The sequence below is a fragment of the Aethina tumida genome, chromosome 3, assembly GCF_024364675.1.
Source record: "Aethina tumida isolate Nest 87 chromosome 3, icAetTumi1.1, whole genome shotgun sequence".
NCBI classification, from domain to species: Eukaryota; Metazoa; Arthropoda; class Insecta; order Coleoptera; family Nitidulidae; genus Aethina; species Aethina tumida.
Genome location: NC_065437.1, coordinates 13,326,528 through 13,343,790, shown reverse-complemented (window position 1 = coordinate 13,343,790; position 17,263 = coordinate 13,326,528). Strand labels below are relative to the sequence as shown.

The 17,263-nt window shown below is 28.4% G+C and overlaps 2 protein-coding genes across 3 annotated transcripts in view; one reads left to right on the top strand and one right to left on the bottom strand.

Annotated features, from left to right (window-relative positions):
* The window catches only part of LOC109595300 (neuropeptide F receptor), a 62,186-nt gene extending 45,133 nt beyond the window's left edge, over nucleotides 1–17,053 (bottom strand). For both annotated transcript variants that reach the window (XM_049964244.1, XM_049964245.1), the window contains exon 1: nucleotides 16,581–17,053. In XM_049964244.1, the coding sequence (XP_049820201.1) occupies nucleotides 16,581–16,964 (384 nt within the window). In that variant the 5' untranslated portion in view covers nucleotides 16,965–17,053. The remainder of the gene's footprint in view (nucleotides 1–16,580) is intronic.
* Nucleotides 9,083–11,430, top strand: LOC109595337 (uncharacterized). The gene is made up of 3 exons (XM_020010678.2): nucleotides 9,083–9,141; nucleotides 10,775–10,832; nucleotides 10,951–11,430. The coding sequence occupies exons 1-3, from the start codon at nucleotides 9,130–9,132 to the stop codon at nucleotides 11,355–11,357; spliced, it is 477 nt and encodes a 158-aa protein (XP_019866237.1). The 5' UTR covers nucleotides 9,083–9,129; the 3' UTR covers nucleotides 11,358–11,430.
* Nucleotides 17,054–17,263: the final 210 nt, after the last annotated feature.

Genomic DNA, 17,263 nt, shown 5'->3' with positions numbered 1-17,263 from the left:
TAAATTACTTTAATCCCTTTGCCAACAAAATACATTAATTTTTGTCATGTAAGTACACCATGGAAATTTCGGACTCAAAATGATTTAAAACAACAAAGACATAGTTAAATATTTCCAAGATTTTTTTTAACACACTTTTGTATAAATTAATCTGATCCCAGACACAAAAATATTTAAAAAGCGTGAAAATAAAGAAGCAATCAAATATTATGTTTAATTATTATTCGATTAAATGCCTTTTTGACGAGTTCAATGTATCTGGAAATCGAAATCAAACCAATCAAGAAAAAAGAAGATTAAAAATTTTCACCACAAAGTAAAAACTTCTCTGGTTGTTAATATAAAAAACTTTTGAAGGTCGACAATTTAACTCAAATGATTAACTTGTATTATTTATTTTACTGAACCCGCAGATAATCCTCTAAAAAGTTTTTCTTTCACATAACTCTTGAGTATTTTCTCAGCTGAATCGGACACCCTAAGGAATTAATCCTCCCCGGGACAATCCGGCCAATCAGTAACTTCATGGAATAAGTAATACTTTTTCGATGTCGATTTAGGAGTTGTTACGACTTGTCTGTACACACACACAATAATAATTTACTGGCGCATCCGCCAAAACTTTAACATCATAATTAAGAATTATATTTTAAGTTTATGCTAATACACGTAATATAATACAGTAAGTTGCATTGCCATTTTTGTGTCGTCTGTCAATGTAAATTCTCATTCAGTAGACGCGTATCTATTTAAAACGCGTGACATGCACTGTTGCATTTTGTCACGTAGTTTTTCGGCCGTAAATATACGAAATAAACACCAAAAAGTTGAATATAGGCGACGGAATTTTTTGATGCGGCAAAACAGGGCACGTTAAAAAATTTTCTTGAATAAAAAGCTTGAATAAATATTACTCCCAAATACAATTCATATATTTCATATTAGTTTAATCAATTATATAGAAGACAAAAATATATTTTTTAACTACTATTAGTCTCTGTATTAAGGTCAAACGAGTAGGGAAGGAAGTTCATTTTTCTTTTTTATTATACCTTTTTTCTAATTAAAAACGTCTATTGCACGACGACAAAATAAAGTGATAACACCCTCAGTAACTTAGTAAAAAATGTCATCAAACAATTAGTGTTTAACAATATCAGTTTACTAGTACTTGATATAATTAATAAAAAATAGGGGCACGTTGGTGAAAATAAATTCGCAACATGAAACCAATTTGTTAATTATTCATTTTAATTTTATATTTAGAGCTTTGGTCTCTTTGATCATGTTATTCCATGGGCGTGTGAAAGAGTAATTTTTGTTTTTAGTTCCACTAATCTGTATAGTATATTTGAAAGCTTTTATTATTTTTTAATTAGTTTAATTGTGTTGTTCATTTATTTATTTTCGAGTTTAAAAGTCAGCTTAAAGCAGCACTTATAAGTGGCAATGAATTGAAGATAAATAACATCATTGTCGACTGGAAATATGTACCAATAAGAAAGGCACCACCTAAATCATAAACAAAACTTAAAGACAATTGGGATGATAGATGTTGAATCATTACACCGTGTGGGTGGTCAAATGTGGAGAATGTGAAGACATTAAAATGAGTATAATGACGTAAAAGGAAGAAATCCAGGCCGCAGAAGTATAACTACCCCGGTACAAGACCGCCTTTTGCTTTTGTAAACTCGGAGACACTTGGAAATAACAGCTCCCGAGGTAAGACAAGCCCAAATTCCACTTTCCAGCAGGATAACGCAAGGTCACATATTGCGAGAATCGTTCGATCAGCATTCGAAGAAAATAACACAAGCGTTTTACATGCCCAGCAAAATCCCCAGACCTTAATCCAATAGGAAAATTATGAAAAGAAAACTTTTAAATCAATTATGGAGAGCAGCAGGAGCTAATTTTGACGGTATAGGAGGTGTGACAAAATCTGGACAAAATCTACTCAATAGGCTGTTCCCTAGACACTGGTCTATTTCAAATTTTAAAATAATTCATTTAAATAAAAAAGTAATAAAAATTGGCAGTTATAGAGACTGCCGATAGAAGTAAAAACTTAGAACTTTGCATAATTGTCATCATAAATTTCAACAATACTTAGGCTGTTTGTACTTTCAATTATTTCATTTTGTTCTAAAAAAGATACAATAGGGCTTTGGTAACTAAAGTAAGAAATGAAAATGTGGCATCCATTGTCGTTTTATGTTTTGTAGTGCTGAGTTTTCGATCATTGGACATATTTAAAAAAAAATTTTCACTAAATCCATTCTACAGATATACTGGTATAAGCATGTCGGTGACGCGAACGCACGAGATATCACCCATCCAAAATGTGTCTGAGGCGCACACCACACTGTGCGTGCGCCTGTCATGAACATGTCGGGGACGCGAATCCATAAGATGTTCTCCTACCGAAAAGTGCCCAATGCGGCTAAAGAAATTTTTACTTCAAAAATTAAAATATTTAATTTAAAATTAAAAATTAGTGAACCAAAAAAAAAAGGAAAATTCGAATTTTTAAATTGGAATTCTCGGTGTATCTACTTTCATCATTGTACAATTTTTTACGTAATACTATGTTTAATACAAAAATTGATATATTCTTTATTTCAAAGGAACTAAATTATTGTCTCATGGCATAGAGTTAATTATATACCACTGGCAAGAAAACTGTTGATAATAATAGTTCTTATTTTGTTAAATAAAACTTATTTTAAGGAATAACATATTATTTTTAAGTTAAATGTTAAACTGGTAAACTACTTTTGTATTTAAGTATAGTAATTTATTTTATACATTTATTATTATACTAATAATCAATTTTCATTGTTTTAGTTTTCTAATTAAGTGAAGCACGCAGTTATGAAATTGAATATTAATTGAAACCTATAATTAAGTAATGTTTGTTAACAGTCTGTGACTAAAAATTTTAATTGAAGTTGAAATTATTGTTAATAATAAATTTAATCGTTGCATTTATAAAAATAATAATTAATTTGAACATTAACAAGCTAAATTATCTAATTCCTTGTTGATTTGTAAGTGAAGTATAGTAGAGATATGAGAATAATTACAATGACATATTAAACCATACAAGAAAAGCGGATTAATAGAATATATTAAATTGAAATAGTTATACGTGGAGCACATTGATGATCATAATTAATTAATGAAAATAGTTAATGCTATATAATATTAAATTTTCAATACCGTATAATATTAAATTAATAACTTAAAAAAGTATTAATGTTAATATTATAATATAAAAACGGGAAGTTTAAATTTCGTTTAAATTAATCAAGTTCCTCGGCTTTGGTTAAAATTAACTTACGATTCAAGTAACTTTGTACCGCAACTTTTTCAAATTCAGTTACAAAGGAAAGAGTCTTTTGTGTTAAAATTATTCTGAGTTGAAATGTAAAACACGCGTTAAATATTCTAATCGAACGAACATTATAATGTTGATTTCAAACGGAAATTTATTAACTGGAATTAATTATTCAACAACAAGCGAAATTTTGGAAAGTCATTACTTGTTCGTGTCATGGCATGTTGTAAACGTATAATTTGTAAACAATATTTAAAAGTTCCATTGGAATAACAAACTTTAATTAAGTGGTTTAATCGTTTGCTTACATAATTCATCGGAAAATATTCAGGGTTTAATAAACTCCAGATTATGGTATTCGTGAGACGAATAACTTTTAGGATTAAGGATCGTGTTAATAATAATAATAACAATATTTGGAAAATATATTTCACAGCAAGGATCACGTTCCATTATCGATTTTGAAACTTTAACTGTGGTTTTAGAAATTGGAAACCTATTTAAATATTTATTCAATTAACTGAGAATTGAGATTTAAGTATTTATTTAGTAAAATATTGTTAATCCATTATAAGTTTAGGTTAATTAAGATGGTACATAAAACTAGTAGTAAACAGTTTGTAATCCTGACGAACTTGCGCATGAATGTCCTATCACGTATTAATTTATTCAATATGCTTAATTCTGTCGGATCCAAATAATTAACGCACTGGCACAAATTCCCTCATGCAATACTTTCTCCTTAATCACTTTAATTCCAATGGTTATAACTTTACCATTTCCTTCAAGATAATCCCGATTGTTCCGGAGAAAAGGATTCTGAACCACACGATTACATTTATCTCAGTTCAGTAAATCTGTAATGTATTTTCTTAATTAAATAGTGTTTTGGACAATCAATTAATCAAGTGTTCCATTTCATTATTTCACATTAATCTAACGAGTGAGGTCATAAATAATAAATGTCAATGATAAATTCTAATGTTTCCACAATCAAAATTTGTAACGGTGTTTAGACCTTCGTTAGGGAGGTCGAAGGACTGAGTTATTAGACAATGCGAAATTTGTTTTATTGAACTCCCTTTCCATATAATTTGATTCTATATTATGTAATTCTGTAGCATACCTTAAATTTCGTAAAGGGTACAATTTAGTTCTATCTGTCTCATTTCATCAGTTTCGGTTGATTTCCTGACAATTTTCCAGTTACTTCATGTGACATCCTTATTAGATTTATACCAGCTGATATAAAACAGGTACCATGACCGTAATAGTAAGAAGATATGATTAATTTTGAGTGATTGATTGTAATTGTACAGTTCTGGAAAATACGTGCTTGGAACTGCGATAAACATTTTGTATACAGACGTAATACTTTTAAATTATTAAATATCAACTTGTATTATACATTCTTGCCCTTATTATCGTTCTATGAAAACATTGTTAAATGAATTGAATTAGTGTGATTGGTTCTAAATGATGTTACATATATTATATTTTACTGTTTAATAATAATAAGTACGGAAGCAAAAAAAAAAACTTATAGATTATGTTTGAATATTAACATTGCGAATTAATATTCCAAAAACTTATCTGAAATATCAATTATCGTTGATATATAACTATTTCATTTAATGTGAACTGTAATAATAATATAATTACATTCTTAAAGTAAATTTACTATTATTGTTTTATACTCTATTATATAAATTAACATTTCCCTCTTCTGTAAAATATTAAATTTAGTTAAATATTTAACTAAATTTCAGTAAGACCCATTTTTTCAAGGCTTACTTTAATTAGAATTACCGATAATGAATAAGATGAATTTTTCAAACTGAAATCTAATTCAAGTAGTACAGCTCATATTTTTAATACATTTTAATAAATTGGTGTAATTATGGCATCTACAGTATTTTCCATTTTAGACGTCTAAAGCATGAAAGTTTGAGAAAACTTTTTTGTGATGCACTTATATAATTCGAAAAAAAGTTTTATTCAAACGTACTTGCCTGGATGATAAAATTTATTGATTAAAAAATATTAAAAATATTCCTGATGTCAATTATGGTGGAATAATTTAATCCCAAACGAAAAATTTCCTTTTAGAAATTATTTCTTTATGTATGAAACACTTAAATTGACAAATGCTTAAGACTTTTCATTAGTAGTTATGAAATAGTTTCATTCTAGACATATGTCATGATCTTTTAAGTTAAAGAATTTTTTTAACACATTCATTAAGGAAATATAAATAATTTTAAACGGTTAAAACACAAAATTTGGAACAACGTTTTATGATGCATTTGTGTATTCTGAAGATAAATTGGAATAATTAAATTTGTTGATTTAAAACATATCACAAAAAATATTCCAGATTGTCGAATAATGAAATCCCAAACGAAGAATTTCCTTTTAGAAATGATTTATTTATGTATGAAACATTTAAATCGATAAATGCTTACGAATTTTGATTAGTAGTTATGAAACAGTTTCATTATAGACATATATCATGATCTTCAAAATTCAAGAATTAATTACACATTTATTAAGGCATAAATAATTTTAAACGGTTAAAACACTAACGAAAATTTGGACAACCTTTTTATGATGCGTTTGTGTATTCTGAAGATAAATTAGAATAAAACTCTATTACTTGGATAATTTAATTTATTGATTTAAAACATACCACAAAAAAATATTCCAGATGTCAATTATCGTCGAATAATTGTATCCCAAAAGTAGAATTTCCTTTTACAAATGATTTATTTATGTATGAACCGATTAAATTGATAAATCCTTGTGGATTTTCATTAAAAGTTGACAAATAGTTTCATTATACATATATGTTATTTTAAATTCTGTAATTTATGAAAACATAAGAAATATAAATCATTTTAGACAGTTAAAGCCCTAATGAAAATTTGCGAAAACATTTTATGATGTAATTCCGTATTCAGAAGATAAATTTGATTAAAACTTTATTACTTGGATGATTAAATTGCAAAGAAACATTTATATTGAATCTAATCACGTATATTTTATTATACACCACTTCATACAATTCTCCGAAATGCACTGATCAAGTGCACAAATAAATAAAATAATCGTAAAACACATCCGAACTATCAACGATACAAAATGCGATATTAGTCAATAAATTTTTCCGGTTAATATTTTATTTGCTTCCTCTACGGTTGATGTTTGGTTTAACGTGGCCGGCTCCGTGGAAATTTTTTGAATAAATCACCTTCGATGGATTTTCGATCCGCTCTAACCACGTACTAAATTATGTTTCTATCTTAATACGCGTTGACACATTTTTAATTAAACTGTGGTTTATATTTAGGAAGTGGGAGCCGTTTTTCAATTGGATTCCTCTTTTCACAGTCGCAAATAAAATACACTTGCGAAAGATAAAAGAATGAAATTGAAATTTAAATGCTCTTTGAAATTGTTCAAATGATTTGATTCATTCGGTAATTTGATTCATTTCGAATCAATTACAAGTTGCCTCGGCAGAGAAAGGGCCAGTGGTCGAACACGGTTCGTATTAGAAAAGCGAGTATAAATTCTACTAATAAAATTAGAACAATGAACAGCGCAATAATGATTAATTTAATTAAATTTCCAATCTAATTTCCCCCTTTAATTGTACAGTATATTTGTTTATGTGTGTATAAATACATATAGTGATAGTCAAAAATATGGAATAATTTGAAGAAATTGATTATTTTTATCAATTTCTGTTTATTGAGAATACTTTATGTTGCTTCAGAACATATTAACAAAACTGATGAGGTGGGCAATATTTTTGTCCTTTTGCATTTCAATATATTTTGAGTTTACATTTTAGACTTTACAACATATATTATTATTTATTATTATTTATTTATTATTCCCAGTAAATTGAATAAAAAATAGTTTAATTCAAACAAAATTATGAGAGATTAAACGTTATGTTGTTTTATACCCCATGAATTATTAAATTACTTAGTTCATACTGTAAAGTGTATTACATTTTGAGATAATTGCGCTGTAGACTAGAACCAAACATTTTATAAAAACAACTTACTTAACCCCAGCAACACATTAAAGGAAATCTCGAGTAACCGAAAGGGAAACACAAACGTTGAAAGAATACCAACCAAAAACTGCATTGCGCTGTTTTATACGAATTGTAAGGGTTCAATATATCAAACTGATGGATGTTTCAATGAAACCTTTTAATGTTGGGTTTTATTGCACAATAAAATATAAAGTACAGACCGTTCCTCTAACTTAGTACATCGCATGCTGTGTTTCTAAGACTCTAATCGATCAATTTATTGTCGAACAAAACTAATTGTGCTGTAAACAATTTTCTTAAATGTTTGTCGAAGATCTAGTTTCCTTAGGAAGAAACCGGAAGAGCTTATTATTGGATATTTATCATCGTAAAAGGGGCTAAAAGCCGAAGCGTATATAAATTGTACCAAGCTTATTTATTCCAAAAATGACGTCCCCAGAGAAATTCAGTTACGATCAACAAAATTTTTAAACGGAATTAAATGTAAATTTTCTATTCACAGTAACTGAATATCGATTAAATGACAGTAAAAGGCGATAATCTGCAGGAAAAAAATCGTATCTGACTTTTATAACCTTCAATTATTTTTGTTGCACCATATTTAAAAATGTACAGAGGTAACCGAACCTAAACTATTAAATTAGTAGTTATATTTCTAATTAAATTGGTGTTGTGTTAACTTAAATGTGAGACGAAAATCATTTAAACAATTTTTAAGTTAATTGAATTAGGTAACGTGATAATTAAAAAATGTTTGGAAGTTTTTAATTATGGCATTTAAACATTTATTTTCTTTATTATTTTTTACCAACCAACAAAATCAAGAGGATTCTGCTATATTTTTATAGGAATTATTCGAATATCGGTTATTGCTTAGAAATCTTATAGAATAGTTGTCTAGAATATTAAATCGAAACTGATTTACCTTCCCTCCAGTTAAAGCCTTTAATATAGTCAATGGCACAATTTTCAAAGGAGCAACAATACTGGGATTACGCTTGAATATAAATTGATAGGCATATCAGTTTCAAACGCTCCAAAGCAATTATTTTGTTAAAAGCCTAAGAACGAATCAATTAAATTAATGTCAATATCAACGGCATATTTTTACGTCCATGAAATAAGAGCATAATAAAGGATCGTATTGCAATTAAAAGTGAAAGAGAACTCGAAATTAGTGCTTTTATATGTATTCTTTGAAAATTTGACTACCCAGAGTAAAGGATTTAATTAGAGATTGGCTGAAATCACAAATCAAATAAATTAGTCCGTATTAAATAAATATCTCACTCTTCCTTTGATAATTGAGGGTCATCCTTTTTTATTATTTCCCATCGAAAATCCGACATTCCATTGTTATTGGCACATGAATTTTCCCCTTATCTTTATTATGCATCAAGAAAAGTCATTTCCGAATATATTCGCATAAAATGCGTCTTACATGCAAATTAGATACAATCTATTTCTACGAACATCTTCCATTTTCAGTACCTGTGAATAAATTTCCAAGGCTCTTGATCACGGTAAATGGATCACTTAATAAAATAACATTTCTGCGATCACCCAATTTTAATGAGCTTATCTTACATGCAATTACAGTGTCTGATGCGATGGGGGCATTGTTGTTGTCAATTGTAATTCCAAGCTCTTACTCTATAAATACGCTTTAACGCTCTCTAACTTCGCTCATTGTCAGTTGTTGTTTAGTTTATCCATCATGAAGATCGAAGTAAGTTTACATGTACATATATTTAGTTGCTTATTAGCAATTTCGAATAACATCTAATAAATATTCATTTGATTATTTGAAATAAAAGTTGGAAGATGTTACTATGAATTGAAAACAATAGTTTTTAAAAATACCTTCAGTTTCATACAATATACAATTTTATTATGCCATTTTAAATTATATACAATTGAAAATAATAAAACGAAATTTTTATGTGATCACCTGATAATATTCCCATAGGAAATAAAATAGTAATTTCTGTTGAAACAAATTTAATATATACTTTTTTTTATTTTTCAACATGTAAGGCAAATAATAATAATTTTAATTTAGAATATTGATTTTTGTAACAATATTTTTTATAAAAATTAAATATATGTCAATAAAACCTTTTGTTTTCAATAAAAGTTGAAAATTATACACCTGACACGAACAATTGTTTGTAAAATCTGAAACATTTGTATGGCTGCCATGAACATATAAATTAATATATTTGATTTGAAAATATATTTGCAATTCATAACCATTCACATTTCATTTTTATCAACATGTTTTGCTGGGAGAAAGGAAAACCCAGTAAGAATATTCGACGAAAGAAACTGTGTATTCATATTGTAAAATATTTATCAGCTTGTTCTCTATTATCAACACTAAACTAACAATACAATAGCCTCATAAAGATATGATTTCCTTTCATATTGTATTATAATAAATTAATGAATCCTTTCGAAAACTGGCACAAAGTTGGAGGGGCAATTCATTTAAGAACTTCAATAGACGTGTTTAGTTTATTTACAAGAGCAGTAAGAAAATTTAACTAACTAACAAGATACTTAGGTATTTAAGTCCAAGAAATTAATTACATTTAGATTGGGTTAGTTTCACTTGTCTATTTGGTATTTACAAGACTCGTAGGTCTGATAGATTACCACAACCTGCCTTAAGATACATCGAAATTGACTGGCGTTTCAAAGAGTGCTAGTAACTTCGTACCTTTAATCGATAATACAACAGTAAAATAAAGTCTTCTTTATTGATTTGCTGTCGTCAACATGGTTTTCGCAAGTCACTTGAAGACTATTAATATGTAGTCTCATCCAAATTTACTTACATTGTATAATGACCATAAATCTGGATTTTAAAAGTAGGTTGTAAAACTGAGTATATTGACAACAAAAGACATTGTGGCATTTTTATACTTGACTACTAAAAGTTTATAAAATGCATAGGAAAAATCCTGCTAATTAATTTCTAGTTCAATAAATCAGTTTCCTGTTTCATTATTAATACTACTGATTTTGTCATACAAATTTAGTTTAAATCCACAATATGGAATATTTATAACAGTAATAATAATTAACCAAACTATTAATAAATATTTGAAATATTTGTGATGTAAATAATATATGTTCCAATAATTCAAACAATATATTTTATTTAATTGGAGTGTGTTTGTATTATTAATTTTAAAAGCTCGTTATATTATTTATATTTATAATTAAGTATAATTAATATCAATAATTCATTGTAACATATTTATTAATAGTCCTTGGATTTTTTCCGAATCCATCATGTGAAACAAAAAATTAAAAAATTATTTCTCGGCATTAAATTGTTTGTTATAACATTACAGATTTTATTAACCGTTTGCATCACATTCCTTTCACTGGAAAGTCTGACCACAGGTGCAGGTAAGTCCGGAATTGCAAATCACACCTCTCAAACGAAATAAAACCTCCCAAACTAGTACCCGAAGATTCTGTCAAGTTTCAAAATCAACAACGGCATCGATAAACAATTTACTTGCAGTTGGAAACCCGATCGAATCGGAAAACTTGTCGGTGTCCCGTTCGGCGTTGCACACGAGCCCGGAATTCGACCAGGACTACGATTCGAAGGAGTCGTCCGCGTCCAAGGAGCCGTCGCAGGAGTTCTCCAAGGAATCTTCCAAAGAAACTTCGAAGGAATTTTCGTCGGAGGAGGTGTCGATGTCCGGCAGGAGGCAGGATAGAGGCCAACGTGATTTGTACAGTAACATCAGGATTGTCAGAGAAACCAGTAAATTAAATGTGACGTCGTCCAGGAACGAAACGGGATTGTCGGAGTCTGACATTATTTCGAGAAGAATTTTAGGAGACTCGTTTTTGATGCACAACTCAACGGGAGTTGATAATAATTGGCAATTAAATATTACAGCAAAACCCAAGATGAAATGAGGACATTCATGATAGTACATCACTACTAATTTTAATGTATTTCATATATAGCAATATATATGTCGTCATTTTATATTTTTATTTAATATTATTATACACTAAATTAAATTTATTCATTTTATTGTTACATATATTTTATTTACTTTATGTTTGAAATTACGAATATTTTCATACATAAACAATTTACTAAAACATATTTAACTAATTTTTTTTTTCATTTTCCAATATATTGAAAGTTTGTATAGAAATAAATTATTATATATATATAATAAATTCTACATAATCAAAATTCATTTTACATATTCAGGGCTTACGTAAACAGCATGTAAAATACGTATTAGCCTAAAATGTATCTGATTTGAAAGGGACCGTAAAATATTCGTGTAATAAATCGTTCCCTTTTATAAAAATACATGTCCTATTTGAACAAAATGCGCCAAAAGCTATAAAGCGAAATGTCAATAACAAATATAGCTGATTTTACATTGAATATTAAAAAAATATATTATTGTCAATAAAAGTAATAAAACGTATGTTTTCTAAAGTCATTTACAAATTCCATCTCTATTCACGTTTGATTAAAAATTTAATCAAAAATGCATAATATTCTCGACTATATTTTGTAAATTATTTTTTAATTAGAAATTAACTTGTGTTCTTTTAATTCAATTTTACATGAAATGCACACTATACTAATCTAATTAATCCTTTATAGGTAATTATGTTAATGGATAATGTGAATCAACCACTAAATTAACACACGAATACGGCTGATAAAAGCTTATTTATTACCAACCTTTAACTTTTATTGTAAATCTATTTAAAAAATAGTATAATGAACATTATATTAGATAATACAAAATAAAAATCAACTCAGTTTATAAACATATAATTCAAATACTTTTTCAGGTTTTAGATACGTTTTAATGTTTCATTAAAAACAGTTTGTTTCATCTCATATATATAAAAATATATGCATACAATCCACATAACATTTTGTCAACATTTTCTAGGAAATTTTTAAATGATTTTTTCGCTCTTTGCAACAAGACTTATAAAAGTTATTCGCCCTATTTATTGAGTCAACGAAATAATTGCTTTCATCAAATAGTGCAAACGACCAACGGCAATGGAATCGATAATTTTAAAACGCATTTTGTGTGTTCGTTGCAGTCAATATGAAAAAAAAATCAAATTTTTACTGCATAAAAGCCAACTCTTAATTAGTCGAGGTAATTTTATTTTTGCAAATATCTGTTTAGTTTTTACATTAAATTTCATGGAAGTTATACTTCTAATACTATATATATAGTATATAATATATTCTACTAATTTTAATTGCACTTTTTCCCTGAATTAAACTTCATATCAAATCATAAAGCAGAATTGAAAATCATAAAATTTTTGTCATTGTTACGTTCTTTGTTGAGTATGACGGACTATTAAATGTATTTACTAGTTTTAAACTTTAAAACTGGGCAATTAAATTTTAGTAATTGTAAATAGCTGCATAAAGTTGAAGATACCAGTTATTAAATCCTTTTATAATCTTGTTTGCGTATTTCTAATTTTTCGGTAATAAATTAAATATTACATCAGATTTTATCAACTGAGACATATCAATTTTATGATCTAGTAAACTCTTTACGGATTTACTAGATGATTAACGATAATCATCTCGATTTTTTTGTTAATTACAATTCCAGTTACTAAACTAACTAAAACTTCGAAAACCTGAGAACGACATATTGAACCATATTTCACGTTTAATTGCCCACCATTAACTTTTATCCAGACCAAAAGTAAACGCAGTTTTAAATTTACATATGTACGAATTCCCTCTACCACTTCCATACTGTTACCTTAATAAAAAGTTGAGTTGAACCATTTTCCATTTTGTGTAAAAAGTCGTTTGAATCTGCATATATTATTCTTAAATGTATACATTTCATACCAACAGTAAGTTTCTGAATAAATTTTTATTAACATATTAAAGCGAAGAGTTTGCTCAAGGCAATAGAATATCTTTGATATGAAAGACATGATGCCTTTTGTTGACAAAAGGGAATATTAAAGTAATAAATTTGATAATATTTAATATGCATATAAATAGAGATTTTTTTAAAATATATAAAAAATTAAAAATTAGAAATATAAACTGAACATAATTATAGTAATTTCTTAAAAATAACATCTACACTATTTGAATTGGATGCCAGTTCCTAAAACATTTATTATTATTATTTTTTTATTATTGTTTTTGTGTCTTTTATGCAACTAGTCAATCAAATTTTATTCTTTATTTACGTACTTTAGTACTTTTAAATCGATAATATTGTGACTTTTTACTTTACAGACTTTCACAGGTCTCTATGGATTTAAAAATTTATTTACTAGCGGTCTTCTTGTAACGGGTTACCGATGATAATTCAATCGGTATAACCAGAGTCTTTTTGAAAGACTCGTTACAACAGGTTAAAGGGAGCGATTTAATTTTACTCAAAATATTGATGAGGTTGGACTATACAATTCTTACTCTATAATTAATTTCAATATCACTAACCTTTGTTTTTGTTGAACAAATCTTCTTCAACTAAGGTGATGTATTACACTTAATACTCACACCTTTCACCAAACTGAAATATTAGATAATTTCTACTCACTGTTATATTGTTCTTTAATTTATAGTTTGAAATTAATTAAAACTCAATTTTAATCAACCTAACTATATTAACAAAATAAATATAAGGAAAACAAAAACAAATAAATATAAAGAGAAAAAATTAAATGATTTAAATTTACTTAAATTCTTGGCAAAAAGGTTGAACTTTGACAAACAGTAAGTAAAAACAACTAAAAGAACTTCGATCTCGACACTTGAAAAATTCGGGTAAAATCTACCGAAATAAATGAATCCCAGAGTTTTATAAACTCGGATTTTAGGAAGGGGTGAAGTAGGTGGTGACTTAAGACCCTTAAGAATCTGAATGTCTCCAACAACGATCCTACTTCAACCAATCAGATGAACTAAACAAATGTTCCTTTTCTCAACATTGTTGCCAAACTAATTTAAGAGTTTTTCTATATGAAACCCTAATCTAAATAATAATAATGTACTTGGTCTAAAAAACCTTATGCAATTCATAATTCAATACAATACATTATTTCAATACAACTACATTTCTGATGTTGCTTGCATAAGGAAAAACCATTGTACTTACAAACATTTTCAATCTTTTTAAAAATCAATTCATTAACTTAAATAAGACAAAGATAAAAGAACAAAGTTACAATTCTCATGTTGGGGTAAATTATTACATTTTCCTTTAATTAATTTAATTTAATTACTGAATAAGTTCTACGTAAAAATATCACTATTTAAACTTCGAACCCACTGTGCGACCACACCCTGACACTAGATAAGGGTTCGAAAAGAACATATGTGTTAAAAAAAAATCAACGAACGTTTAGATTAAGATAAGTAATTTTTAAAATAAGTAATTACTATTTTACGATTACCAAATGTAAGATTAATTTTAAGAAAACCCATAAAAATATGAAAAAATTCGTGAGAATCTAAACAAAGTGGTGGTCTAAAAATTCTCCCACGAAGTCATTTATTAACGGTTTTCTAGCTCTGTTACATTCTTCTTGTTATAATTATTTATTCAAATGAAACTTTAAGATCTAAGTAAAATTATAATTTACCGTTATCAAGACCTAGAGAAACAAGAAGACATGGCTAAGAATTTACGTAAGTCAATCGTTTCCCGTATTATTAAAAATAGAACTGGCCTATAGATAATTACAAAAAATATGTCGAAAGTTCGAAAAACTTGAAAGAAAATCGATAACTGGATAATTCGAATGTCAAAACGTAATCCAAACTTTCGTCAACTGAAAATTAAAACCAATTTGGAGGAAATGGGATTTGCAGAAATTTCAAGTTCAAAAACTCTGAGAAGGTGGTTAGTGTCGATAGACACCAGACGTTCAAGAAGAACCGTGGTTTCTACTAAAAGAGAAGGTCCAATTTTGCATTGCTTAGGATCTCACCCACTGGACCAAAGAACAGTGGGATGAGTAAGTTATAAAAAAAATATGGTTTTGCTTATGTTAAACATCCTATAGGAACAAAACTACACAGGCATTTGGTTATACCTATGAGGATGCTTCAATGTTTCTGGCACATGGGATACGTAGACTGATTTATGTACAGAGATATATTAAACAATAATTTGCATCCGTACATTGAACAAATTAAACTCCTAATAAATGTGTTTCAATTTGAAAACGATCCTAAACATAAATAAAACACTATGACAGATTGGTTAAATATTAAAGCATCGATGTTTTGTCTTGGCCATCCCAATATCCATAGAGCAACCCTACGAAAATATGGGAGACCATAATAAATTTAAATGAATTCTTCACACCAATTCAAGAAACTTGAAGGAATACATACTTGTCACATAATCATACATGCATATAAATACATAATATTATATAGATTTTAAATTAAATAACACAGATTTAATCAACAATTTAATCTCTTTCAAAATTAATGTTCCATATTTATGTCCAGCACAGTTCAGCAACAATTTTATAGCATTTAGTAATTTTTATAATACACTATAAAACAACAAAAGTAAACTAATATTATTTTACTTGTTCTGATTAAATAAAAGATTTTTGGCTCTTAACATTTTAAAAAGTTGCTACAATAATCACCACCAAGTGTAAAATTATAATTTCGTTAATTATATAAATTCTTTTAAAATTTGCATTGTTAATTAAAAAAGTACCTCGTATTTAAGTGCAAAAAAGAGTAAATATTCAGATGCAAATATAAAGGATTATTAGAAGTAATTTAAGTTTTCTCACCCATAAATGATAAAAATTAATTTAAAATAATAAATGTTATTGCCGCGTTTTTTCTTTATTATTCTTTACATTATGTGCCAAATTGCGAAAACACCAAATATCTCTGGCTCTAGCACAATAAAACCTTCAGTTTATCGCAAGGTAAAGTGTGAAGTCGACCTGAAGCGATAAAACCTAACATTAAGATCCATTTTATATCCAAAAGTTTTTTCTGCAATTTAGAAACCCATAATTTTAACAAAAAAAATGGGAAAAGTTAATTTCAAATATTTTATTTAAAACGGTTAGTAAGTTAGGATTAGGGAATATCAGGGAGGTTTGTGAAAATAATTAACATACCTGTAACATAGGTAGGAACGAGCAAAGCAACTCTCCCAGAATCCAGTTCTGGATGAGGAGGACGTACAACGAAATCGGCACGATAAAAACGCACTTAACCAAGTCACTAATGACATTGTTTATGATGAACGAGTACGTCGGTTCGTTGTAAAGTTTGTATTTCATAATGTGAAAGAAAACGGCAAGATTGCAAATCACGCCGACGGCAATTAAAATAGAATACATGAAAATAATGAACGATACATATTTGGCAATCGAGGGCCGGATGTGCGGCACGCGCAAATCTAAATTCTGATTGGCCTCGCCGATTATGAACTGATGGATGAAATTCCACACGTGCGGCGGAACGCCGGATGGAACGGCCGTCTGATTGTCGTAATCCATGACGAGCGCAAATTGGAAGTTTATTCAAACATTCACATGCTCCGGACGGCGGGACATCTGTTGATCGAACACGCGTGAGATCCGGATGACGGTCGGACGAAGACAGACTTGTCGCCTGAAATTTTCAGCGCGACACTGAATAAAACGCTGAATGTGCTTCGGACGTCCAGAAGATGCGCGCGTTTCGTGCGCTCCGGATCCACGCCAAAAACGAACAATTGAGCACAAATGGAAAGTGCAAAAAACGGAAATTGTTTGTCAAAAATTGCTACTGTGGGTCGTTTTTTTCAGTGAGGTTT